At 40.9% G+C, this 27,303-nt stretch overlaps 1 protein-coding gene across 2 annotated transcripts; it reads left to right on the forward strand.

Moving 5' to 3' along the window:
* Positions 1–1,273: 1,273 nt before the first annotated feature.
* Positions 1,274–26,758, forward strand: si:dkey-175m17.7. 2 transcript variants are annotated; one of them, XM_035177732.2, is made up of 4 exons: positions 1,274–1,643; positions 18,249–20,362; positions 20,781–21,083; positions 22,109–26,758. In XM_035177732.2, exons 2-4 carry the CDS (start codon positions 18,265–18,267, stop codon positions 22,372–22,374), a joined length of 2,667 nt encoding a protein of 888 aa, XP_035033623.2. In that variant the 5' UTR covers positions 1,274–1,643; positions 18,249–18,264; the 3' UTR covers positions 22,375–26,758. The 2 variants fall into 2 exon arrangements, with proteins under 2 accessions (XP_035033623.2, XP_047199457.1); XM_047343501.1 differs by lacking the exon at positions 1,274–1,643 and having other exon boundaries at positions 18,100–20,362.
* Positions 26,759–27,303: the final 545 nt, after the last annotated feature.

The raw sequence follows: 27,303 nt of genomic DNA on the forward strand, positions 1-27,303 counted from the left end.
CTGGTGAAATATAGTGAGGCCTGATATTTGAGTTTGATACGTTTCTGGTGGTTATAAGAGGGTGGATATTGAACTGATATTCACCAGGTGGACAGATTTACAGCTCAACGTGAAGCTAATGTTGCCTCATGTTTGCTGGATGTGGAAATAAGCAGCTGTTTTCTAGCATGTTCACCAGAACCAGGAGATGATGTCAGAGTTACAGTTTGTTGCACTGCCTCCAAGTGGCCAAGAAAAAAATGTTAACCCAGGTTTAACCATAACCAACTAACACTACTTGACTAAAGGGCTAGTTTGACATGTCCTAAACTACCTAAGACGTCAGAAAAGCATTTTGAAATCCAACACTGCTGCTCTTACTGTGACTCACAATTAAAAGCTCTGTTGAACAAAACAAAACAGGTCAGGACAAGATAAAGTTCTTGAGTGGATGTTAAATACTTTTAGCTACAGACAATGGATTATAATTACAATTATTGTTGTTGTTATTACTATCATTATTATTATTATTGACTTTCATTTGTAGAGCACTTTTCACAACAGCAGTTATAGGCCGCTATAATTTTATGTCAACAATAGTAACATTCCAAATCAAATACAGCAAATGATGTAATACAAAAATACAATAAATGAAATGATAAAACAACATTTAAAATTAATATCAATTGAGAAGGATAAAATAAACACAAATAGTTAATTTTCAAGTGTTTTCAAGAAAACGATTCCATACATGAGTATTACTGTAAGAATATAACAATGTAATATATAATAGGTCTTTGTAAATTAGGGACAATTTATCTGCAGAGCAACATTTGGTATGTGCATTTTGGCAAAAACGATACCAATAATTAATAATCAAAGATCATAACAACACTGTCAACACATTTACTTCAACAATGCAGTTGTTTTGTTTTGTCATATATACATGAATCTATTAATAGATATTTTTACTGAAGTAGCTCATCTGGCTCCAACCACTGGAGTGACTCTGCTATTACGCAGCACGTGTGGTCAATAGTGAACAGTCATAGATACTTACAGTAAATATGACGGTATTCAGTGACGGCTCATGCAAACTATACGTTGTTCTTCATCAGCCTCCCCTTCCTCCCACCGGCTCCGCACGTGCTGCGTGCTCGCCCCTGTGCCCCTCCGTCCCGTGCGTCTCGCCATTGGTCTGGGATGATGTCATCATGCACAGCGGAGACAAAAGAGCCCTCCGCCCCCGCTCACCCCCACCCCCGTCAGTGTGTCCTCACACACACGCACCGCGGCTCGGAGTGACACACGCTTCAGACGTGACGCCAGCTGAGTCAGCCAAGCACCTTCTCATCACATCTACTTATTTCTCTCGCTTTGTTTTTTTTTGTTGTTTTGTTTTTTAACCCGGCAGAGCTGTGCATGTCAAGTCTCTTTTCGTTTTTTTATTCATCACTGTTATAATAATTCCATGTACATATAAATCCCGTGTTTTGAAATCCATGGAGAGAGGAGCAGGCGGGGAAGGTGGTGTTACACATCTGGATGGAACCAACGCGGCGGGTCCTGCAGCTCGGGCCACTACAGACGTGAGGATTTCTTCTTCTTCTTCTCTTTGTGTGGCGCACAGACCATGATCACGGCACGGGACTGTCGCTCTTGATGTAAGTGATCTTTCTTATTTACTAACGTTACTTCTGGTGGTGGTCGGCCTGCAGCCTCTCAGCCCCCCCACCATCAGCAGCTTCAGCTTATATACAGAGTCAAACATATATATCTTATCCTGTCTTGGTGCTATTCATGTGTTTCTGATCTGCTGTCAAATTGATGCCACATATTTAAAAAAAACAAACCGTGCATGTTATTCGCCGCTGGATGTCAGCAGTCAGTGTTCGCCGTGGTGAGTGCAGGCTGGTATTTGTAGAGGTAAATAAGTGCAGACGTGTGAAGGTGTCAGGGACAACACACGAAGCTGAACTTGAACACAGTGAGTGAGTGGGGGTCCCGGCCTGGGGTCTCGGGCCCTGCAGCCCACATCTGCTCTTATTTCTGGGTTCAAAGGCTTAAATGCGATCAGAGATACGGAGAAATTAAGCAGTGCGCCATCTAGCGACCCCATGAACAGGAACTTGAAGATTTTCTGCAGAGTATAGCCCCAATTAACAAACAATACAGGGCAGGGACGTGCACACACATTTTGAGGGGCCATTGCTGGAACCTAAAAAAGGCATCACCCCCCCTTGCTATGGAAAGTTAACACATTAGTCCAGATCGGTTTGCTGTAAACTATTTGCACGGCTAGGTCATCTATCATCTATCTGAATGCAAACCACAATATTTAAACTTTGAAAATAAATTCTTCTTTCCGATTTAATTTCGTAGAATTTAGCAACTATTGGGCTTCTCATAATTATGCAGCCACAATAAAAATAAAACCTATTTTAAGCAGAAGGGCAGCTCAGGGTAAACGGGCAGTTGCCCAGATCACTTTAGCTCTATGCTGTGCACGTCCATGATGCAGTGGGAGAATGTAAACACGATATCTGGTCCATCTGCATGTGGTGGTGCTGATGAGAGGCAGAGCAGCAGAGATGTGCAGCAGCCAGTGATTTATTGACACACAGTTCATTGTCGAAGTGCACTCACCCAGCAGAAACAAAGGGCATTGTGGGTATAAGGATGTGCCTGTGTGGATTGGCAGACATGAAGGAGGAGACAAGCTGGCTGATGAGAGTGATTTGGAAGGCTTCTTCTGGAAATCAAACATACTGGGTGTTTACAGTGGAAACTCCTTCAACCACCTCCCATACAGGAATAAACACAACATAAAGGGGATAATTACACGTTCCACAGCCAGTGTCATCTACATGGTAACATGTCATGTGGACTGTAGGTAAAACCACCAGATATATAAAGACTCATAGTAGTATCGGGAACAAGATAACATCCTGCATAGTGGCTGTAGACATTTCTAAGGCAAAACACAACATCTCTACACTTAGTGCATGTGCAGAGGGGAGATATTAACATACGCCCTTAAAATATCATATATACAATGGGCACTCTGGCCCCAAAACGTTGGTATGAGACCATTCGTGTGATTTGACTTCCTCCATCATGACTCCTCTGAGTTCTCTATTGATAACATGTTTTTTTCTAGATATTTCTCAATACATCCCACTGAATGTTGATCTATGGTGTTACTCCATATTTTAACATATAACTACACCGAGACGAGCCTAATAGTTTTTCATTATGACCAACGTTCGATGTGTCATGAATCATATACGTAGGTTTATATTTTACACTATTTTTCTATGCATTTATTATGATATCTATGATATGTATATATTCTGTGTTGGTGATACATCACGTTATTCATTCAAAGTGGATTGTGGGTATTTAATATGGCGACTCTGTTTCTTTATCAGAAGTCTGAGAAAGAGCCTTGTGCTCCAAACGTCACTGGCAAATAAATCCTTTAACAGGAGCTTTAGGTGTATGGATTTTCTCTTTTTCAAACGTTTTACAGTTGAAGCTTACTCTTTTATTTTCTCAACAAGTAGTGGTAGGGTGAGGCAGGCAGGTTGCAAACACTGCAGTGCATTTGCAGGAAGACTCTGTGTTGGGACAATGTGGATCACAGTGATCATCCAGCTCAGGAGCTAAGGAGGTTATGTTTTCGGTGTTGGTTTGTTTGTATGTATGGATTACCATGAAACTTGGTGGTAGGTTGTGATGGTTAGGGAAGAACCATTTAGATTTTGGTGCAGATCCAGTTCTGAAGCGGATCCAGGAATTGTTTTCCCTCTTTCTTTAACGTTGCAAAATAGGATGTATTTCAACCTTTTTCCTTGATTTCTTAGAGAATAATTCTTAGGTCTTGATGAAAAATGTTTAGGGGACTGATATTTGTACATTTTGGTTCAGATGCCCCCAAAAATCTGGATCTAAGGAATTTAAATGTGACTTCATAAGACTGTTGGGCCTTGGAGGAGGAATGTAGTCTTATGAGTGACATTCCAGTTGAGGCTGCCTTTAGTTCACTTAATTCATGAATTCATTTTATTTGTTTAGCGTTTTTTTTTGTTAACACAAAAACTTATCAAATAATTTTAAAAAAGGACAGACTAAATATAAAATGCAATGCAATGTTTTTTACTTACGGTTTAATGCAACAACCTGTTTACAATTAAACAAAGAGATTTTACAGGAGGAGGAGATATTAACACTGAAAATATTAATGAGATATTTCTTTGAGATTACTGTCATTAAGGATTTTGCATTAGCATCCGCAAGTAACTTTTCAATCAACAGATTGAAATAATCTCGAGATTACTCTAGTTTAGTCTTTGGAAAATAGTTTAAAATGTCCATCAACTTGCATGATCACATTTTCATTGTTTGGTTTAGTCCAAAAGTTCCAAAAGCAAACAATTTCTTTTTGTTTACGATGGTGTAAGACAAGGGGGAGCAGAAGCTCTTCACATTGAGAACTGACCAAACTTTTTGCTTGGAAACTGGATGGGCGAATAGCTTCAGCTCTGGTTTGTACCCGTTTGTCTCAGTGCTCCGGTTTATTCTGTCAGTCCCAAGACTCAAAGGTCAGGAAAGCAGGAACTGAAAACTGCCCACAGTTTCAACTGCTTGTTTTGACTGGAGACTCATTCTGGTTCCCTGCTCATTTCCCAGTGCATGCTGGGATAGTCTCTTGCCCCACATTACTGTGGCTGCATCCAAAATCACTCCCTACTTATATCACATATCACATATCACATATATTATATACACATATTCATATATACTTTTGGAAATATTATGCTTTTTTGACAAGAAATGTACAGTACACATTCTGCTAACACCCACAATGCTTTGCTTTGCATTGTATGGTTGCAAAACTATCATTGTGCAACTCTGCACCTGTCCAAGATGATGAGACATACTGTCTGAAATCTCAACACTCTGCTCATCAAAAACAAGTTAACTGTTTATTGTTTGTAAAATAGAGCTGAAAAAAATCTGCTGATTCATCAATTAGTTGATTGATTGAAAAATAATTGCAACTCTTTAAAGTGTGGGTCACGTATATATCTCCTGGACCCTGGGAAACTCTGATGACCGTATGCTGACATTTTGTAAAGTCAATAAAGTAAATCAATAAAGGAAAAGGTCAGTAGTTGCTGCGACAGAGAAGTGAATGAGTGATCTTAGGAGCTGCTTCTGAAAAAAAGAGCATGAATTACTTGTGGATTGTATGATAGGAGTTACAGACATAATATGCAACAATACCTTTGTTCAAATGTCTAAAAACAGCTGTATAAAACATCAATATTTTGTTGACTTGTGTACTAACATTATACAAAATGTTTCTAACAATGTTCAAACCCAAAGAAATCCCCACATTTATTTAAGGTAACAGGATGTTTAATTGTGGTCGTCATCACATCTGCTCAACCCGTGGCTTTGTCCATCTCTGCTGTTACTTCTGGAGAAAACAATGTATGATGAATGACAAACACACTGCCAGCCAGTCAGCTGCTTCTTCTTCGACTATTTGTAGTGGTCACTCATGGATCATGATAATCTGTTGTTGTTTGCTGCTTAGCATGAATTAAACTTTAATACATGACCTCATATCATGTCAGGTAGATTTCCGTCGGCAATGCTGGTGAAGACAACAGCTCTGATGATCCCTCACTGCTTCTCGACATCATCAAACTGGGTATTTTGCCATTGTTTTTATTGCGAGATCCCGAGTGGCTGAAGTTACATATTGCACATTTAAGTTCTAGGTTAGAAAGTTATTTGTCAACCATATTAAAAAATGTAAAATATGAGATTAAAAACCTCAGTTTCCCACACTGGAATTTTAAGTATAGCCTACAAATTAGTGTAATCTGCATATGTGAACGTATACAAATTAATCTAACTGAACAAAGGAGACCAATGTCATTTTACATTATAACTTTTTGTATTACATCTCATAATAAGAAGACTTCATATAAAAACTTTTAGTAGCTGACTGCACAATAACCCAACTACACCTTAAAGGATAAAATATGAGATCAGACAATAAAATGTGTAACTAGTCTTTCTTACATTGCAGAGTTGTTGTTCGACAACAGCGTTGAAAATCTCCCATGCACCATTAATAATAATGATTTTATCAAGCATCCATCCCTCTGAATGTTGATGCCGCAGGCCGGCTATGAGGCTGAGGGAGATGCTGTGACAGTGTGTGCGTGTGTGTGTGTGTGGGGGGGGGTCCTGCGTCGTCGTTTTCATGCACACTCATACTTTCTTTGAGGGTTCTTCTTGGAGGACATAAAGATTGTCTGGCTTAATTTCCAGAGGGGAAACAGATAAAGACAGTCGTTAACGCAGTGGAACTCGCCGATATGGCCGTTTGTTTATCATTTTGAGAAACTCCTGACAGATAGATAGTTTTTGTTTGTTGTTTTTCTGAGGGCAAAGATCTGCAGGAGACACAATCGTCAGAGGACACATTGAACCTGCAATTAACACCGAGGAGCCTGGAGCTGAGTTTGTTTGAATCAACTGGTTCCTCTCAGGCTGAGGTGACATCTTAGTTCCATCTTAGTCTCCTCCCCTGGTTCAAATGAAAATAGACTGAAACACACACGGATCAATTACTGCACAACACACTCACACAAAAGCTTTAAGTGGGCATGTTACTAATTTATCTGAATGACTGTATTTGTCATGCCTGTCTGTCCTTTTGACACGTTGAAGGTTCAGTGTGTGAGACAGCTGCTCTGTGGGGTGATGCTGCGTATACACAGAAATAACCATTACATTAAAGAAATCATTCTTTACAGATTTTAATATTCATTCAAACCATATTTCTTCTTTATTTATCTTGACGTAGCAGAGGACTCAAATCCCAGCAAACCACAAAAAGCTTTTTTCCAAGCTGCTTTTCTCACTTTCTATTCTTAGAGTTCTATTTTAAGAATTAAGTCATTTTTTTCATTTCTTATTAAACTGCACAGAAGTGAATCTCCCATCTCATTATTTTGACATTACAATGGGTCTTGAGTTTGGCTGCCATAGCTCTTTTTTATAGTTGTCAGTGTGCTGATTAGTGGAGTTAAATATAAAAGATTAAGCATATAATGTTTCTATAATAACAACAAAAATAATAATAATAATAATAATAATTAAATCCAATTAAAAACCAGGCATTTAAAAGCTTTTCCATAAAAATACGTTTTAAGCAATGGTTTAAAACAGATAAATTGCTGGTATATCTAATCTCCTCAATTAAGGAATAAAATCCTTGTCACCCTTAGTTACCAGCCTTGATTTAGGAACACCTGGCAAGCATTGGTTGGAAGATTGTAGATTATGGCTTGGAGCATATGGGAAATAGTAGCTCCATAATAAAATAACATGTCAGTGAATTCTGTGGCACCCTGAGGAATTATTGCTCTGCAGCCGAAGCACCACCAATCCATTTTTTAACTCTTAAATAATAAAATAAAAGCCACCACTGTGGATGTGTGAGGATTATCCTGCCGCAGTGTGTCCAAAAAGCCAGGTATTCCTCTCAGTGTGAAATCAGTTCGACTGAACGTGGAGTCGCTGAATGCTTCCTATCACGCTGCTCACTGATTGGCCCGGTTTGTGCTGCTGCTTCCATCACTTTCTGTCGGCCGACGGTGGAGATGAGGTGATGTAATTATTTTGACTTCCCCCTCAGTAGCCTGTGGTGGTTTGGAGCTCTGATGATGAGACGCCGAAACAACGCCGATTCGAGTGAAGAACACATTTAGCAAAAGGCTAACACTGATTAGCAGTTAAAATGGAGATCTAATGGCGTTCCCAAGTGCTTTATTACTGCAGTGCTACGACGTGGAATCTGAATCAGTCCGGATCACTCAAACAACAGGAGCAGTATCTCAGACGTGCGGAGGCGTCACATTAAACACTTGGTCAATGACGTGTGTGTCATTCTTGAACCCTTATCATGCCAATGTTGACAAAGCACACATTCATTTGTGCATGTGAGTCACATACAGCCGAGTTGAGAGTCATTTCTTTTGTCCTGAGTAAAGCTTACATCATTAGCTGTGTGGCTTAAGCCTGATTAGCGTGTGAGTCATAATGATTTAAGCCCTCATGGCTCAGTTCATTTCTCAGGTGGCTATTCCCTTTTACAATCCAGACCTTTTTTGTCTAACTTAATTTGCTCCTTTGTTTTCCTCGTCCCACTGCACAACGTAATGTAAGTTTGTGTTTTCCTGTGACGATGCTTAAAGTTTCTCGCAACAACACCTCACTTTGGTAAATAATTAACACTGCTACCTCGTAATGTACGCCTGGAGAATCCTATGAATTCAATGGCTAAACTCTTTTGATAGATGAGGCTCACATTAATTTCCCTATATTTGTTTGTGATCAGCTTGAAATCATTTGAAATCTGTTGTGACGTGTTCATGTCATGTTTAGTTCGAGGCAGTTTATGGAAACACCAAAGATGTAAACTTGTAAAGACGAGAATGTCACTCAGTGGAGCCCGTACCTCGTCCACGGCCCAACAGTCATCTTAGATTCAATCAAGATGCACCAAATTTCACACAAAATCCTGGATCTGATCCGGATCTGCACCCAAATGTAACGAAACAAACAAACAGACAGGAATGAAAGCACAACCTCTTCGGTGGTGTACACGCTGTGACCGCTTTCTGCTATGAGCAAACGTTTCTCTCGTGAAAGAAAAGAGCCACTTCCCACATAGATGTTAATATCGAGAGATCAAACTCATTCACACGTCTGCAGCGAGGCAGAAATATCATCAAGGTTATCAGCATTTAAACATTCCAACATTTTTTGGCATTAAACTTAAACAAGCCAAACACTCTCTCTGTTGTATTGCTCAATCCTGAAAATACATTTGGCTGAGCACCAATGCATTGCAGTTTGCCAGTGAAGCTGGAGTCACAGCATCCAGCTTGTCACTGCAGCAGAACGGCTTGTAGGTGGGGAACAGCAGCAGAGGGTGAAGCGCCTCCTGCCCCTCACAAGTATGATATGAATGATAATGACTGTGAGAGAGACCTGCACACGAGGCTGCTTGAATAAGACGTTTTAACCCCAAATGGCTTTGACTCACTCAGTTACCAACAGTGAGGATGTAATGAGAAGGAACCAGGTGTCAGTGGGTTAATGTCAAGTCTTTCAGAATTCAGTTGAATCGGCTTTATACATAAAGTTTAAACATTCAAAACAGTTACAACTGCAGCTCTCTAATGAATGTGGTTACAAAGCTTTGGGCCATTTAAACCCTCAAATACTATTAAGATCTAAAGCATGTATTTTAGTACCTCCATTAAGGAATTAAGCAGGAATAAAACACTGAAACCAAAGATTTCCACGAAACTTGGTCAAAGGATGTGGTGTGGGTCAGGGAGGAACCCATTAAATTTTGGTGTGGATCCAGGATATTTGTATATCTGATTTCTCGGATGAGGGTGTAATTTGGGGCAGCTTGATTGGGCCACAGCGGAGGGGTGCGTACTACTGAGTGCCGTTCCAGTTGTATTCTGTTGTGTGTGTTCATTTTGTGTAAGTCCTGCTCGCCTCGTACATATCAGTCCCTTAAACATGCCTGATTTTTTCCCACCAAGAACAATGCATTTTCCTATCCTACGATAAAGGGGAACATTTTGAAAAACGCTCAAAATATTAAATAAAGGGAGAAGAAATTCCTGAATCTGCCCCCTGTTCAGGATCTGCATCTTTCAGGAAATCTTTGAAAACTACACTTATTCACTGTCTTGCCAAGAGTCATGTAGAAAACTGATACCTCCCTCATGTCTGCCTGTTGAACATGAAACTAGATCTTAGCTTTGAGTCTGGAAACAGGGGGGAAGCAACAAGGTTCTGTTCAAACTGATACTGGCATTGATCTTCTCATGTCACAAGCTTTTTCTTTTTTACTTTAACATCACATTTCATCCATTTCTTGTGTGGTTTCATGTGTTGGAATTACAGGGTTTGTGCTGCCTTCACAGAGGCATTGTGTAATGGCATCATTCAACCCAAGCAATGAAGTAACAATTTGTCATAATTTACCAGTTTTCACACACATTTATAGGTGTATTAAGATTCCACCACTACTTTGCTGCTGGTAAGATCACAGTGGTGGAGGCCAGTGACATGACATGACCGGAGACACGGTTAACATCATGCAGCACCTGTTCCTCTCTCAGCGGAGCCGCTCGGTGACCCCCGTCACTTCGCTGCCAGTGTAACTCAGTCAACACACTTTGTTACTCTCGAAACAGCGGCTCTGCAGGAACCTGTTCAGTGTAGTTGTTAAGATCAGCATCAGTCTGTGTGTGGATCTATTATCTCCACCAACTCTTTGATAGTCAGTGTTGTTTGGTACATTTTCATGTACATCCCACTGTTTTTCTCATGTGACCAGTGCCCATAGCTCTTTCTTCCATGTGTCTGTTTGGTTTAGTGTGTAAACGACTATATAAAGAGAGCAGCTGATCATTTTGTGCCAGCTCACAAGCAAAAAACGTGGATATGTGGATTGTCCTCGAACAGAAACGTCCTGCTCATCACCCTCTGGAAACAAGTGACTCAGATGACTAATTTATTTCTGCCATCCGTTATCTCGAAACAGACGTTTTTTTCCCCCTCCACGATGGAAAAAAACAACCTTCCTTTATCATGCAGCAGCAGAGGAATAACTCCTAACTCAAGCAATTTTACAAGCCAGTAATTGAACAGCGCTTCCTCGTGTTATTGCCTGGGTTTTGCTGCGGCGTGTCCATTCTGCTGTGTGGGTGTTCGGCTGTCAGGTGCCTTTTGATGAAGGAGCCGCATAAAGCTGAGTCGGAGCGAGAGAGGGGATCACCATCAATCTTGTACAGCCAGAAAACCATCTGCTCCCAAAAACAGAACCCCCTCCCCCCCACCCCTCCTTTAACAGCTTGTCCCCCAAAACACTCACTGCACCACCTCTACAGCTGGAGATGGACCGGGCACCCCATAATGATGCCTATACAGTATCTCCACTCTGACTCATAGGATGCAGTGACATTCATCAAACGAGTACAGTCTCCACTATCTACTGTATATGAAGCCCCATCATTTCATGCCCTTTAGTACAGTGGATGTTAGTTTTACGTCTCTTTTCATGACAAAATGTATTAACCTTCATAAATAATATAACACAGAAATAGTAAAATAGTAAACCAATGTAATGGTGGAGGTTTTGGGCAGCATGGTTGTGCAGATGATTGACTCACAGCAAGGTTTTTTGTACCTATTAATACTGTTGTGTAGATCACGTGTTTTTGTTTATAGTCCATCAATACCAATGTTGGCCCTTATATTCAAAAACGTGTGTATGGCATCACTTTTTTGATATTTGTATTATTTATTTATTTTCTTCCATTTTTACATCTGCCGCGTGTTAGAAACGTAATCAACATGCCCACTCGCTCGCAGTGAATTCTGTGGTAGATCTCCTGCAGTTTTCTCACATTGGCTCGTTCGGACATTCTCAGGAGTTTTTACTTAGAAGCTGGCGGAAGAAACATTGGAGAAAATCTTTGGAGAGTCTCTCACTCGCACATTTGCGCCCTCCCATACAGCCCATCCAGATAATGTCCGGAGTTCAGTGCATGTCTTAAAGTAGCTTAACCAGTAGCTTACCACCCTGTGACACGCTGGCGACCTGTCCAGGATGTCGGAGTGACTCAAGCCCCCCCCCGCCACCCTCAAAAGCATAGATATGGACAGATGCAGGGTTTCCTCAGGTGTTGGAGAGAAAGTGTTAAGTCATGTAGAGGATTATTAGCATGTGCACCATCCTCCTCTCTCCTCTCCTGCCTGTGACCAAAAAGCTGTTATCTTTATACTGATGGTGGGTTAGCGAGCGGAGGGAGGGCGTCATGATCTCCCCCGTAGGCTCAACTGAAACTAAGTGGCTCCTTTTTTCCTCTTCTTCTTCTTTTTTAAAACATTTCCTTTCATCATTACACTTTCATGAGCTCGAATTCAGGAGCAGCAACTGCGATTGCAAAGCTTAGCATAAGTTAGCCTTTTCCCTTATATATTAATACAGCCATGATCATGTGCATACATTTGCATTTGGCTCCCCTCTGCTTAATCCATCCTGCAGCACTTGTTTATTCAGCCTTATATGAGACGCAACATGTCCAAAGTTTTTAAAATAGGATCCTCGGTAGCTGCTATGCCTCAGTTCCTCTGAAAGGTGCACATAACTTATTCACAGTTTACTGTCAACCTCTGGAGTCATATCCCTGGTAGATATATTATGCAATCTCACACTGTGATATGAGTTGCCTAATATATAGTATGCTGCTGTTGTGCACTCGGCACTTCGCTGTCATTCTCACACTGGGGTGAGCTATCTCTGAAGTATCAGCACGCATAGGTTTGGTTATTATATAATATGATTTTTGCTCAGTTGTAGCCTGGCTGTAATCAACAATGTTTCACATTTTACACAGTTTAATATTGGCGATCCTCTAATGGCAGTAGTCGGTCAAATAGATCAAACTTTCCTATGGGTTTCTTTCTTATCTTTATTCAAGAGCGTGGTCTTTCAGTTTGGAGAGTAGAATTTCACATTCAGATTTGGTCTTGCTTTCACTCCAATACCCTGCGCTCGCACTCGGATAACCCCTGCTTTGGCTTGGATTTGCTTAGCTTGTGCTCAGCCTGTGCACTTGCAGTCACATATTTTGTTGCTTGGACAGGTTTCCTGCGCTCCAGCTTCAGCTCCTCTACTTGCGGTTCTCCTTCATATGTTATCACTACACCTGGCATTCTATTGCTTGGGGAATTATGCCCCAAAAAAATCCCGAGCCGAAGAGAAAATCCAAGAGCAGAGGACGAATCCGAGAGCAGACGTTTCATGCGTGCACAGAAGCAGCTTGAGTGCAAGAAGAGGAGGTGAAGCTGGAGGGCAGGAAATCTGAGTGCAAGCGCTCAGTTTGAACACAAGCAGAGAAAATCGAAGCACAAGCTGGGGTATCAGTGTTGATGACCACTCACAGCGTTTTACAGTAAAGTTTTGCCTTTCACCCATTCACACACACACATTCATACAGTGCATCTATATGTGCAGCACTATTAGAATGGTACGGGGGCAATTTGGAGTTCAGTATCTTGCCTGAGGACACTGGAATGGGGAAGACTGGGATCGAACCACTGACCCTCTGCTTAGAGGGCGACCCGCTCTATTTCTAAGTCCTGCTCTCAAACTGAAAGAGAACATGCTTAAAAACATGCCTATTTTCTAAGGTACCTACCCAGTCAAACAAGTGTTTTTATTGTTGTTACTTCACTGTGCAGTTTGATACACGAGCAGAGTGTGAGGGCTGTTTTTTATCTCATCAGCTGAAGGGGCTCTGTCCCGCTCTACCTCTTCAGCCACAGCAGCTCGGTGATGTAGAAATTTGAGACATTCATTAAACTGAGGACAGACGTCTGCCTTGCAATTAAACTTCTAAAACGAACACTATACAATTTTTTGTGATAGAGGGAATAGATACAATTTTTAAGATTCTTTAACGAGGCCATTGGCCTTTTTCTTTTTCGAAGAGTACTTATATTTGACTTAAAACATGTCCAGTAAAAATTCCGTGGTCAGCAATGATCCTGTGCCTTTGTCTCTATGTGCTGTTGGCATTCAGTGACACTGCTCTCTGTTGGGCTGTCAGAGTTTTCAGATTGGCTGCCACCTCTGATGCTAACTAGGATCTGGCAACTGCGGCTATTAACAAGGGAGCGATAATGAAAAGCTGTCAAATCACAAACTGAAAAGAACAAGTCTTTGATCATCGAACAAGCCTGTTCTCTTTGTGCACTTTGTTCTGTTTGGCTGTAGCCTCCAAATGAGGCAGATTGAGACGGCTCCCGTTTGAAAGACAATTACTATCTACGCACACAACAGCACTCACCATGTACTGTATGTTGACGGAGCAGGAAGCTTACAGACTTTTATCAGATTCCATTAATGTGTGAGGAAGACTGATTAATTAGGGCCAACCAACTGGGATTTCACATAAATAACACAAATTCAATTACATTTCAGCTAACCTTCTAATCAACAGTACTTTTACCTTTAGCTGTTTTACCTTTTTTTAATTGTCTTCTAAAATTGCTTTTTTTTATCAAGGGGTCACAATTAAGTGAAAAAGGTTTGTAACTACTTATTTAATCTTTAACAAAAATGGCATGTGCACATACCTCCGCCAAGGCCCAACAGTCCAATTCAATTCAATCAAGCTGCACCAAACTGTACATACTTTTAGTTATCAGTTACCTAAATGTGTCTGAAGAGTTATTCTCTATGTTAAAATTTAAAATCTATCTCACAATGTTAAAGAAAGTGATAAACAAAGCCTGGATCTTCCCCCTGATCTGGATCCACACTAAAATGTGATGTGTTCCTCCCTGATTCCTAACACATGCTTCCACCATGTAATGGTGTAATGTAATCTTGCTTATAAACAAAGAGATGAACCGGGGACAGGGGTGAAAACATAACTTCCCTGGAGTAGGTTACTACTTAATTACTACTATGGCTGCTGATGTTGAGCAAATCAAGTCACATAAACAAGAAATACTCAAGTAAACTACAAATTACTCAAGATTTCACCAAAGTTAAGTATCTAAGTAAATGTACCAAAAGTAATCGGTAAAAAACTCCCCAAACCTAAAGGGAAATACACACAGAGACAACACTAGAAACTACAATGTCACTCAGTAAAGCACACACCTCTACCAATGCCCAACAGACCCCTCACAATGCACCAAATTGTACCCAAATATAGATGGAAGTTCCCTAAATACCCCTGATTTGTTTCATCTCATATAATGAATCTCACATGTAGTGTAATTTCTTTTGCATATTGCATATATGTAAACATTCAAAATGATGTATGTTGCACACAAAGAATCTGTTATTTTCAGTGTAACTGGCCCGTTGGATGATCAGCCTTTTACTTTAGGGGATGATCTTTTATTTATTTCATTTTTAAGTGAAATTCCGAGAGGCATCCCTGGTACACTTTGTATTCTCCATCTCTCGCTTGTCTGCGGGAGTCGTAACAATGAGTGAGTGAAAAGGCCACTCGCCTGCAGTTTACAGTGTGTGAGGGAAAAGTGATCAGAGTGATGGTGACTGCCACCATGACAAAACTGGGTCAATGTAACCCCCACCCCCTCCACCACAGGCAAGGCTGAAAAAGGAAAAAGAAAAAAAAAAAGATGAGGACGCCATCGTCGGACTCTGTGCGTGGATATAAGCACGGGGACACGGGAGCATGGTTTGCTCTCTCTATGGGTCAGTAACTGTGTTCTGTTGGGACTGAAGGCATCCCCAGATTAGTGTGACATATCCCTTCCTCCCCTGTAGTCTGTGGTTTTTACAGTGTCATGTTAAAATCTGTCCCCCCTGTATTTTTCTTTATAACCAGTGTTGTCCTCAGTATCTGTTCCACCTAGTCTCCCTTATTTTGGTCTTCTTCTCCCTGAGAGATTATTGTGGCTCACAGGGTTTAAGCATAAAATAAACATTCACCCTAACAAACACTGTAAAAGAGGCGATATGTGATGTACCACCTGCAAAAGCACTCACTCACAAACATGTTCTCGCTTACATCTGGTATATAGCCATGCAGATAGATTGTGCTCTGCCTTCATCTGAGTCTGAAAGTATCTGCATGGCTTGACACCGTAATATGAACTGACCCTTTATTTTTAGACTACAGTCAGTCATAATATTGTAACCATCCAAGGTAGATTTACCACAAGCTACGAGATTATGATACAATGGTATATGCTGCTGTAAATTCAAGAACAAGCTGGAAGTCATTAGAAAGAAGTCATTTATAATGGTTTATGGGATGTGTAGTTCCTTCCTTCCTCCAATCTTAAATGTTCAGTGTTCTTTCCAATACTTTTTTTTATTCATCATTGATTCATGTTGTAGCTGATCGGCCTGGTTACAGACTTTTTATACAGACATTTTACAAGGATTTAAAGAAACGTCAATAGAGAAAATGAATGTGAAATTTACTTCCAGAACCAGAGCCGTCACTGTTAGGCTCTATCTCTCTTGTTTTGAAGGTATTTCGTCAAAGTATTGGACAATAACATTTTGAGCTGATAATAAAAGACATTTTACCCAAAACCTCATAGTGGTGCTAGGTGCTAGCTCTTGAGACATGTGCTGCAAGCACTGCTAGAAAATGTGCGCTTTTGAAATGTGAAGTGCACATTTTCAGAGATGTGCTTCTTTCAAGACTTGCCAGTATGTATAAACTTTACAAGTTAAGCAATAAATGGAATATGAAGCTGAGATACCAATATCCTCTACATCTTAAAGAGCTAAACAGACTGTAGGGGAGAACTGGGTCAGATGAGTCACTTTTTTACATTGATTTTACTGCAAAACAGAAGTGTATTTGTTTCAAACAATATATACTATATATATACCTCCGGTTGTTGTGTATCCATGGAAATAAAAAAAAAGTCATCTAATTATTATGGTTTCAGAACAACGACCCATCAAAAAAAGTTGGTCCTTTTGCTTGATTTACCCCATCGGTATGATCAGTTTAAAGCTGTGCTTTCAATCATATAGGCTACTAACATTAGCATGCTAAAATGTGCCCTGAACTGTGTAGCCACTCCTATAGCCAGTGTGACAAAAAGTAAATGAAAGGACTTCATCAACCAAACAACTCCTGGGTGCATCACATGTCTCAGATTGATTTAATTAAATAGTCTGTGTATCAGAGGGTGGATTTTCACTTTAACCACAATAATATTTCATCCTTATATTGGAGAGCAGCCCTAATAAATCTTTTGAATTATTGTAGTCATTGTACCATCCTGTTATTAAAACCATTAATCATAAAGGGAATTTAATGATACAAAAAGAATCTTCGATATGTATGTAATCACAACATGCATATTAACAAATGACACCCAGTGTATCTCTTTTAGCTGTGTCATGGTGAGAAAGCCTTCTCTCCAGCTCAGTTGTATGGTTGTGTGCGTGGTGACCTTCTGTTTATACCATGGCCTGGACAAATGCTCATTTAAATTGGCCCAAAGGAGTCGGTTAATTTAGTTTATACCAGAGGCAGGATGAACAGGCTGGAGCGCTGCAGGGAGGGAGGGTTTCATTTCAGAATATCTAATGGCTCTCCAGTATTACACAACCTTTAAAGTGAAGAATCCCAATGAGCCATTAGATAACTGGGAGAGTCGGATGAAGCCGTGCAAAAAATATATATATAAAATATATATATATTGATAGGAAAAGTATGCACAGTACATATATTAAGTCTTGACCAGGCCTGACTTATTATTTCATGTGACTAAATGTATCTTGTTAAGAATGAGGATTCTTCGGGGGGTTGAAGGTTGTTGCAGCTCTCATGAAGCAGCTTTTCAGAAGCCTCCGTGCGATCGGGATTAGCTGGGATCATTTGCTGGGATCATTTGCAGAGGTGTACACTCTTGCACCTTCAGATTTTGAATTTTACAGACTAATGTAATGATATTACTGGGAAACAGTTTCAAATTTAGTTCATAATGAATGTCAACCTCCCGTTATAACAGATATGCATTTGATGGCTGGCAAGGTGCCCTGGTATAAGCAGGTAACCGACTGTGAGTTGTATGTTTAATAATGGATTCAGCAGATGTGATAACAACTGTTTTATCCATTCAAATCAAACATGCACCTCAGTGGGTATTATCTTTAATGTCTCCTTTCATTTCCAGCAAATGTCAAAGGAAATACATCATGTGTGACACCTTAATGGTCAAAACAGAGATGTAACAATATAAGTTGTGTTTGTTTTTATATGTTTTGGTTTGCAAAAGAAACTTCACTTGTAAAAAATATGCAAAAGATAAAAATCTTTTGTTGTTGTCTGTGGTTTTGGGGCTTTACATTTCACAAATAGTTGTTTTTAAATTTAATTAGTCAACAGAATATTGTAAAATACTGGATCAAAAGTGGAAAAAAATATGCTCACAATTCCAGTTTGTGAATCCACTGCGTCTGTAAATATTTCATAGCTGCAGGGCAATTTTCATAATTTTACATTAATATGTTCTGGTTGTGTCTGAACTGATGGAATGTAAAGTCTGCCCCACATTTTCAGTGCTTGTTTAAATTACAGTCCTTTTCTGACAAATCTCTTTCTGTCTCTCTCTCCCTCTTCAATGGACAGCTTTGCATAAACCCAGATGCCTCCCCTCCCTCTTGACGAGCGCATAGTGGTCATTCAGCGCCCTAAAAACTTAGTCCTGTGCGAGAGTTCCCCACAAACCATCCCGCAGCATTCCTCTCAAATATCAGCCTCTTCTAATGGACGAGTCGCCCACCCTACTCACCTCCACCCTTCACAGTCACATTTCTATTCACCAGCCTGTAAATCTCTGACTCTGGAATGCAAACGCAGATCTTCCCGTGTGCAGAAATCGAAGAACGACCAGCCTGTTCTACCAACGGGGGTGAGACACAACCCTAGCCACTGCCATAGCAATGGCACAGTAACACTCGGCCCACGGCTTCCCTCCCACACACATACTATTGATATCAGGGTGACTGTGGACAAAAAAGGACGAGGAGGAGGATTCAGCAACTCGTTAGGCCGCAGCGGTAGTGTAAAAGGTGGCAGAGGGAAATGTGTTTCTTCACAGTTGGATCAAGGACAATGTGAGCGAAAAAGTGGAACCACAGGGAGGCCAGGTGGAGCTGAAACAAAGTCACAGCGAGGTCGCCATAGTCAGCTGTCAACTTCCCCTGGAGGGGTCCTGCAGTTCGTCCCCGCTCAGGCACAGCAGCATAGGTTCAGGGGTGAAAAGGAGAAGGAAAACAGTAGGTTTCCTAAAAGAAGCGACCAAGAATTTCCTTCTGTAGGTCACAAGAAAAATTCCAAACTGGGAACTGTTCAACAAAGCCATAATAGTCATAGTCAACCCTACCACCATAACTCCGTCCCTGTGCCCCATGCTGCCATCCTAAACTCCAACTATCCCACATCCCCTCCCTCCCAACCCACCAATGTCCCAGTATTGTTTCAGCAACTCAGCCAGCCAAACCTATCCCGCTCCAAGGATCACCGTCCCCACATTCTTCATGGTCTGCCCCTCTCCCCGTGCTCCTCCCATGCCGGAGGGTTCCCCAGCCCAGACCACACCTGCACCATTGACTGCACCCACCCATTCAGTTGCGGCTGCTGGAGGTTGGTAAGATGCAGAGGGTGTAAGGCAAACTCTGCTAACTGCCAAGGAGGGGGAGGAAGCTCTTCCACCTCATTTTCCTGTGCTCACAATGTTGGAGCAGTGAAGAGAGGAGGCAAAGATATGGGTCTGAGAAATCTGGGTGGGTGTCTCTCCACTGCCTCGACCTCCAACACCTCCTCTTCAAACAGCACTGTGTCTGACTGCCGAGCAAGCCTGTTCAAACCTCTCCGCTGTGCCTCCTGCTCTGGTGAGGCCAGAAACTTTGAAAGTCCTGCTATCCTTCGGAAAAAACTGGTAGGGGGATGCCTGCCATGCACCCCTCTGTCCTCCTCAGCCCCTCTGCGGGCAATACAGAGCTGTGTCACGGGTTGCAACCCCAAAGCCTCTCAAACAGGTAGTTCCACCTGCAGTTACTGCAGCAGCGACCCCATAGTGGTCACATTCAACCCTCGTCGAGGAAAACCCCCGGGAAGAGGCATCGGTGCGGCACATCCGACGGGTATGTTCCAAGCCGATGATGATGACTACAGCGTGCGTACTATCTGGCCTGAAGAACTGGCCAAGAAGATGACCCATTCTAAAGCCCAAAAGAATCAATGTGCTGGAATGGGAGCAGGGGTAGCGAAGACCTGTGCAAGTCAGGCCCAGAATGGCAGTAATGGAACGGGCCTTGTCCTCTTGGACTGTCAAAACCTCCAAGAATATGGGCAGTCTCAGCATACAGACCATGCTGGCCGTCGGCGGCTTCAGCAGGGAAGAATGGCTGCCCTTGATTTTATGGGCCGCAGGTCAGGATCTGGCTATGACGAAGGCTGGAACTCACTGCAGAGACTTTTGAATAAAGCAGAAGATGGAGGAATGGACAATGGTCAGGAGCAAGATGGAGATGTGGCATATCCTCGTTCCCCTTCTCCCAGCTCTGTCTCCCCGCCTTCGCCTGTGTCCTTTTCGCCTCCACCGTCTGCCCCGAGCACACTCATCAAACCACAACCCTGGCAGAGAGACAGAGAGGGAGGACACTCTCTGCCGACAGCTCAGTCCCTTCACCTAGCCCTGAACTCCCTGAACAGAGAGCAAGATGAGGAGAACAGCAGAAGTAAGAATCTCTTAAAATGCACGTGTGCAAGTGGTAAAAAAAAACACCACAGGGAAACAATGGCTGCAGATTGTTAAATCCTAAAGCTGGGTCATATTGGGTTGAATGCTGTTTAGCAGTATTGTTCCATCAAAGAATCCCTATTGGTTTCAACTTTATCCTGAGCCAATTCCCCGTAAACCAGTTGTTTCAGGTTTAGCTGAAAGCTACAAAATAAGCAAAAGTCTTCATTGCCACATGTTTTATAGCAAACAAATATTGCTAATTAGCTTCCAGACTAATATGACTTAGTGTGATTTAGTGATTTCAATAAAGGTTTAGCTAGGCCAGATTCTGTCCCCTATATACCTTTTCAAGTATCCTTCTGGTCTTTTCATGATCTGTAGCTACACTTTCTCTCTGTCTTGTCTTCTTCCAGTGCACCTTTCTCTGCCACTCTCTTCGTCATTGCCGGCATGTCTGTCCGATGAGAGTTTGATGACTCCTGACGCGGAGAACGCTGTGGTCAGTCCCATCCTGCCCTTCCTGTTTCTGGGGAACGAGAGAGACGCTCAAGACCTGGACCTGCTGGTGCGCCTCAACATCGGCTACGTGGTGAACGTGACCACTCACCTTCCCCTCTACCACGTCAACTCTGGACTGCGCTACAAAAGGCTGCCAGCCACCGACAACAGCAAGCAAAACCTTCGACAGTACTTTGAGGAGGTTTTTGAATTCATTGGTGAGAGTCCCATCTGCTGATATATTCTTATACATGGACAGTTAGAAGACACCTACTGTGAATTCACATATTTGAGTACATAGTTGGCTGGGTGTTTATTGTTGAAGACGAAATTGACATACTCTTCACACCTAAAACATTGGTGATATGTTTCCCTGTTTTTTCATGTGCCAATAACTTGTAAAAGACCCATTTTTAAAGACACACTTTTCTCCATATTGTTGCAAGTTCCTTCATGTGTTGGAGTAAAACAAACTCTGTGTTTCTTTTAGAATCAAGATGATTTTTATTGACTGATGCTTACTTTGTGTCAGAGGATATTTGTCATAAAGTTGAGCATTTCTAAACTTTTCTCTGTAGTGTAGCTGTGTTCTTATAGAGTCTGTCACGCACAGTGGGCGAAGCCAGGTCTCATTCACAATTATCTGTAGCTGTCACTGTCCTAGTTTTTTTTTAATCCATATATGTCAATGCACTGTTAGTAACACATTACAGTAATGTGATTGTTTTTCAGTAATGATTTGGGATTACAAATTGAAATTCAGTAATTGCAATACAGTTAGTTAAGTCCCACTGTGTTGCTTTGACATTTTGAGTGTCAGCTTGTTTACTGTGTCGGGAGTTTAATGAAGAGTTGATATCAATTTTCTGTGCACTTGGTGAAGAGAGCAGTCCAGGAAATGTTGGCACAGCAGCAGGAAGTGTGGGGAGGAGGCTTGCCTCTACCAAAAGAGGAGAAATGCAACATCTTGTAACTCCACAGTGTATTTAGATGTTTGTGGCTGCTTGCTGGACACCGGTAGCTTTTCATGCATGAGGTGATGTGTCTACATTCAGGAATCAGCTGGTTTGTGCTCAGATTTGATACCTTGTTCACAGGCCTTTACAAAATGTATGTTATTTGTCAGTTCTAATGACTGGGATGCTGTTTTATATTCAGAGCTGCTCACAGCTCGCCAGCCTGCAACATTTTTCACTGCCTGAATACACCCATCGCTCATCTGTTCTGTTGTTCTCATCCACAGAGGAGGCATATCAGAGTGGACAGGGAGTGTTGGTGCACTGCCAGGCCGGCGTCTCTCGTTCTGCAACCATTGTCATCGCCTACCTTATGAAGCACACCCTCATGACAATGACAGATGCCTACAAATACGTGCGGAGCCGTCGCCCCGTGGTGTCCCCGAATCTGAACTTCATGGGCCAGCTGTTGGAGTTCGAGAGGGACCTCAACTCTGGGGTGACCCCTCGCATCCTGATGCCTAAACTGAGTGGTGTGGAGACGCAGGTTTGAGACAAGGATAAGGGTTAGGAGCACATGGGGATGCCGCTGACGAGAGATTATGGTGGCATGAGAGAAAGAGAGTGGCACACTGGAGAGAGAAATGGTACAACTGGAAAATGTTGGCGCGTTGTGCACTTTTAACGCGGCGAAACACAAGACTGGAGGCTTGTTTTGTTAAAGTCGTAACTCTTCATCATTCAGTATACTGTTTATGTGCCAATATTTTGTATAGATCCAACATCACTCTCAGATATCTGTTTTATCTCTGATGCCTCTTCCTTTGTGTTCCCATCACTTACATTCCCACAGAGAAACAGTTGCCATCAAGAACAAATGCATGCAGGACGTGAACACATACAAGGAAAGCTGCTAACGTCTAACTTCAGCCACTCAGATATCCCCATCACATGTAGCAACACACAGGCCATTACGATGCACTATATTCCCTGTGCATTCCCTGTGCATTTCCTTCACAGGGAGGAGAATTTGTTACGCAGACCTCAGTCACTGTTTTTGCTCAATATCATCATGTCTATTGGTGAATTTCCTGTTTCCTGAAAACTGTGCAATTGAGTAGCATGGGCCTAGTAGGGATGTGAGCAGCATTAACCTGGGAAACGTATTGCAAAAGAGACAAACAGCTCATTGGAATGTCTTAGTTTATTTCAGTGAAAGAGCCAGTGTATAAGCAAAGAAAAAGTATCACAAGTCAGTAATAATGCTGTGTACTCTCATGAGTGAGTAGCTCACAGGTTAATACACTGATACAAGCTCAACTAAGACATATTAAGAGCCGATCTGTAGTTTTTTTTTACACTGTATTTCAGCATAGGTGTGTGTCAGCAGGTATTGTCCTGCTATTATAATGTGCTTTAAGACAACAGACCTTCTCCAACTGTGCACTATTTCTTCCAAGGTTAATCATTCAAAAGATGCATTATTTTTATTATTTTTTTATGATGTAAAAAGTTAATTCATGCATGAAAACAGAGCCTGTTATGTTGCACAGAGAGGGATTGCTTCAAATTTCAATACAGCACATGCTAGTTTGGTTTATTGGAGAAAAAAAGCAAAGAGGCAACATTTAACATCCTTCTCAACCTGACTGGTCATGAACAAAGAGCCAAACTATTCATTTTGTGTTGTGGTGAAAAACTGTGTGAAACTACAAGCTTGTATTTTTTTAAACTTTCAATTTCTGATCTGTACTGGCATCTATTGTTTTAACAAATTAATTTTTTACACAATCTTACTTTAAAGCATGAGTTCCCTTGAAGCCAAATCTACTTTATTTATTATTTGAATTCCTTTGTGTGTGAAACAACAGTTCACGGTGTTTGGTTAAGATTAGATTAAGATCAGCTGTTCTTTTGCCTTATCGTCCTCACTCAAGTTCTTAATTGTCTCCCTCTTGACTATGCATTATATATTTTTCATTAGTGTGAAGGCTTTAGTTTAATTACAGAAGTTTTCTCGATTCACTGTGAACTTTTCCTCTGTATTGTTAAGGTTTAAGATCTCTTCCTTTCACATTAAATAAGAGTTATAGGCCCGGAAAAATGTGCCCGTGCACATTAACTTCTGTTCCCCTCTGATCTGGGCTGACAATGATGTGATACAATCTGCAGTATGTCCACCTTTGACTTGCAGGATGTTGAAAGTACCACAGCTTCCATATAATATCAGTTCATTCATTTTAAAGAAAAGAAGAGTTTTCCAATCTGTTTGCTAAGGATGGAAGTCATTTTGCACATTTTCTGCCACAAACATTTTGTGATGGCACGCTGTTAATATATGCAGTGATGTGAACATTTGCAAAAAGAAAAATAATTTTGTCGAGCATTACTTAAAAAATGTAATCTTATATGACCTAGGTGTAAGGACAGATTCATGGTTGACCTTGTTCTCTAGGTCCTGTAAAAACACTTGAAGTAAATGTCTGTGCAGACTGACCGGGACACACCCATGCACACTGGAAGTCCGGGGCTTTGGAACACAGCCTATTATTGATTATATTGATTTTATATAGATTCAAAAGTGTGACCATACAAACTCAAACAAATCCAAACTAGAGTGTGACAGAATGTAAATGTCACTCCTGAGTTAAGAGTTCACAAACTTTAGTTTTTTTTATTATTGTAATATTGGAACTTACAATGAAGTATGTCGGCCATTTTGAAGGACAGCAATCCTGAGATTTTGAGAATACTTTCATTATATTACGAGAATAAAGATGTAATTCAATGAGAAAAATCTCATTATATTATGAGGACAAAGGAAAAAAAGGAAATAAGCAGCAAGGAGAACTCGTACTTGCCAGAGTTCCACTCCTTCTGCATTCTAAGCCGTGATGGGCAGTCTCATTAATTCTAGAGAAAACGTCTTTGAACAACACCCAGATGTAACCAAGACGATATCCAGTCAACCGCTTTCAAACATTTCCTCCTCAACTAAAGAGGCAGTTTCCTCCAAGTCCTGTGTGGTTCTTTCTTCGCAATACACACAGTTTCTTACACAATCTTTTCAAAGTCCTGATATTTATGATAATGTGGTGCTGATCATTCAAAGATTAAATATTTTCTCATTTGTAAAACTTATACTGAAGTATAACTTAACAAGATGCTCCACATTCCTCATTTTAAAGCAGGCAACAGCCTGATCTTCTGATATTCCTCCTCTAAAATGACACAAAGCTTAACCTTGTGACTTTATTCTCACAATAGTACAATTTTTATTCTCATAATATTGTAATCTTATTCTCATAAGGTTATGATTTTATTCTTGTAGCATTAAAACTTTATTCTCAAGGTTTTCTTCCCCTTTAATTGTCTTGCCCCAGTTGCCCTTTTCCCATATTTAATCTTGTGATTGAAAAAATGGAAATTCTTTCTAAAACCAAAATGCCTTCAGTTTAGCCTTGTGTAATTTGGTCCTTTGGTGTAATACGACCCTGTGAGATGATGCTGACTTTTGCTTGTTGGATTTATTTTCTGGCTAAGTGACTTTGATAAAGGCTATATATTTTTCTACAGTCAAACATCCTCATCATGTTGGGTATATACGCACATATATATCTGTGTATTTGCCATTTTCTACATGAATCTTTCTTTTATATTTAAACAGATCAACATCTTCCACCTCCGCAGTGACAGCGTGGATCCTCTGCTGTGTTTTTGAGTTGCAGTATTGCACTTGTTGTCAGACCTCAGTAAAGATGACTCAACAAACCATATTCCTGTTTTTACCTCTCGCCTGCGTTACAGCTGGAGAGACATTAAACCAAACAAGCCGTTCCCTCGTCCGGTCTCTCCAGCTCAGCTCACAGTGGGTGTAGTGTTAAAACCTTTGAACAGGGCCTGTTGCTATTGCTCCTTGATTTTTTTATACAGACTTTATATGCAAAATGGCTGTGGAGGCAGTTTCTTGACTTCCACATGGTATGGACTTGCTGTGCAGCCGAGTCGATGCTGACCTCAGATGTTCGTACTCGAGAGACACATCGAAGGAATACCGAACGTTTTCTCTTTCATTTATATGAACTGAAGGGTCAGTGTCTCTGTGAGTGTCGGTATGTGTTCCAATCTTTTGTTTGTGTTGAAAAGAGGAACGTCGTTACTGTGTGTATGATAGCATTTTGAGAACTGTATATCCATGCCTATTGCTTATTTGTGGGAACTGAATTATTCCTGTTTGTATTTTATCGTTCATTTTTAAACATTGTGTTATTTCCTGCACCAAATACTGAATTTAAGGACTCATAGGGATGATGATGATGATTTAAGACAAAAGCAGATCACCTCCTCTCTTCTAATGGGGGTAAGAACTCTTCAGGTACGACTATCATAGTAATACTGTGCTGTTTGATCCCACTATCCAGAAACTCATGTTATCTAACCTCTTCTTGTCGCTCGCTCCCTTTTCATAATGGATTGTTTCTCTTGAGCAAATGTAATATTTTCATATTGTAGTAACTGGTTCTTGTATCTAGACAAATGTTTCTAACTTCATGTACTGACTATAATCTTCATAACTCTTTGAGGTGCACTGTGACTAATACAATGCTGCTATATCACAAGGACTTTTATTTTGTACATTGCATTTTCGCGGATTCAAAGTGGTGAGTTGTCACTGAAGGTGACAGATGCAAAGTGGTCTTGAATACAGAATCCCTAGGTAGGTTGCTCCAGCTCCACCCAGGCTTCGATGTGCTGCCTCGACGCGGTGTATAAATCTCAGTGACTGTGTGTAACTGTGGGTGTGTAGCAGTTCCTGTTGGTCTTCCTTACGAGCATGATAGCAGGTGCAGAGAGTAAGATGTAGCAGTAAAATGTTTTGAAACCCCATCTCACTGGTCACTGTGTTTAAATAAAACTGTGGTGTTGCTTTTTGTTAATTTTGACAGTTTTTTGTCTTAAGTTTGGTCGTAGTTTTATTTCTGCCCTTCGTCGTGGTAAAATGTGTGAGCATTGGAATATTTGACAGCGATCTGGATACTATCAAGTTATCAGCACTTATCAGAACAACACTATGATCACATGACTTAAAATCCATCAAGTTAAAACTGCTACAGATGAAATTTTTTACAACATGCATATTTGTATCACATGTTACTACACATAATCAAAGTGCATGTGTTCATGACATCTGTAGTATTTTTCATTTACTATTTGAGTGAAATCAAATGCATCAGTAAAACAAACACAAAATACAGAATTTTAAAAACACAGGTTTCAGAATAATAATAATAATAATAATGATTACTTCTTTTTGCCTTTTTTCAGTGACATGGTTCAAAAGATAGCAACAGTCAGTCTACTCCTGAAATAGCTTGAAAACTATTGACATTTCTACAGACATTCGTGGTCCCCGGAGGATGAATCCCTCTGAGTTGGGTGACTTTTCCTGTAACACCACCAGATTGTTTTTAAAATGGAAAGA

The sequence above is a fragment of the Hippoglossus stenolepis genome, chromosome 15, assembly GCF_022539355.2.
Source record: "Hippoglossus stenolepis isolate QCI-W04-F060 chromosome 15, HSTE1.2, whole genome shotgun sequence".
In the NCBI taxonomy this organism is placed as follows: Eukaryota; Metazoa; Chordata; class Actinopteri; order Pleuronectiformes; family Pleuronectidae; genus Hippoglossus; species Hippoglossus stenolepis.